Source organism: Penaeus monodon, chromosome 28 (assembly GCF_015228065.2).
Source record: "Penaeus monodon isolate SGIC_2016 chromosome 28, NSTDA_Pmon_1, whole genome shotgun sequence".
NCBI classification, from domain to species: Eukaryota; Metazoa; Arthropoda; class Malacostraca; order Decapoda; family Penaeidae; genus Penaeus; species Penaeus monodon.
In genome coordinates, this window is record NC_051413.1 from 34,226,930 (window position 1) to 34,228,328 (window position 1,399).

The 1,399-nt window shown below is 40.9% G+C and overlaps 1 protein-coding gene across 1 annotated transcript in view; it reads left to right on the forward strand.

Moving 5' to 3' along the window:
- The window catches only part of LOC119591536 (pleckstrin homology domain-containing family G member 5-like), a gene marked incomplete at its 5' end in the record, with an annotated part of 10,063 nt that overhangs the window by 8,066 nt on the left and 598 nt on the right, over nucleotides 1-1,399 (forward strand). The window contains 3 exon segments of the mRNA XM_037940286.1: nucleotides 142-293; nucleotides 452-660; nucleotides 770-1,399. Coding sequence (XP_037796214.1) covers nucleotides 142-293; nucleotides 452-660; nucleotides 770-779 — 371 coding nt within the window.

Below are 1,399 nucleotides of genomic sequence, written 5' to 3' on the forward strand. Positions count from 1 at the left end.
CTATTTTTCTTTTTCCCTTTCTCTGTTAGGCCCCACACTCCTTCCTCTCTTCCTTCCCTTTTTACTTTCCCCTTCAACTCTCTCTCTCCCTCTATCCCATCACAGAAACATTGATTAATATTTGTTTTATTTATCCACCAGATGGAGAGGGCACTGTTGTAGATCTAACAGTAAGTGACTGCACAAGCCTGAAGATTTCTCCACATATATCTACAACATACATCTGCCATGACACAGACATTACTCTTGGTGTCTGCTCACAGTACATCACTCAGCCAAATAATGCAACTGAGGTAAGCAGGATCTGAGTTTTGAAGGGATTTGTTAATGGAATCATAAATGTTGATCAAGATAAAAGTTTCCTTACAATTTCCTGTGCCCTAGTTATAAATCAGTGAGGATATTGACCTATATACTTTTCATTTTCTGCAACCAACTGTCTCTTCAACAGCCAACTGAAGGTTGTGAAAACCTTGTGAAAATTGATGTGTCTGAGACCGACCCTGGAATCTCCTCTGTCCAGATCACAGTGACAGAGGGTGCTTCTTCTTCCTCTTCCAACTTGTCCTCCACAACCCCCTCTTCAGATGGTGCTCCAGGCAAGACAGACGGCTTGAGGATGAGAGAAATTCTCTTGAACGACGCTTCAGTTGAAGCCTCGTAAGTATCCACTGTTGCAGCCAAAAATGTTAAAAATAAACAATACTCAAGTAAGCATATATAAAGCATTAGCAGTTGCTTATAACTTACTGATTTTTTTTCTTTGCAGGGATGTATGAGGCTGGTCAAATGCATCCCTACCTGGGACACATGACACTTCATCCAGCTGTTACTGCCTCAGCTCCCTAGTGTTGCCTTACATTATGGGTAGTCGTTCAGAGGTCAGGAAGAAGAGGATTGAAAGATAATCTAACAGACATGCCTTCTGCAAGAAGTGAAAGCTTAGAAGAAAACTGATTTGGTATTCTCAGAATACTAAGGATTGTGACACTTTTGTAAGTGTATAAAGAGAAACTACGTCATGAGACACAGAAGTTGCCACTTCTGAATGTTGTGGACAGCAGTGTTTGTGCTTTGGTTTAAGGGATGAAATGAAGTCAGGACCTAAGAAACATTGTGCATTAAGTCCCATTATCTCAGTGTCACAGAACCAGTGTCACTCCCTCTATAATGGACTTATTTGCACCCTGAAATCAGCCTTCCAAAGTTGTTACAGCCAACCTGTCTGGCTGACTTTGATAAACCCAGTGACTTGTGTGACCCTGGTATTTTTTGTACATTCCATCATTGTGCAGGATGTATTTATTCTCAATCCATTCCTTGGATATTGGTACCTCTTTTATGTCCATGGTTCTGTGGATTTCATAAGATATGATTTGGTACCAGTGGAATGGACAGT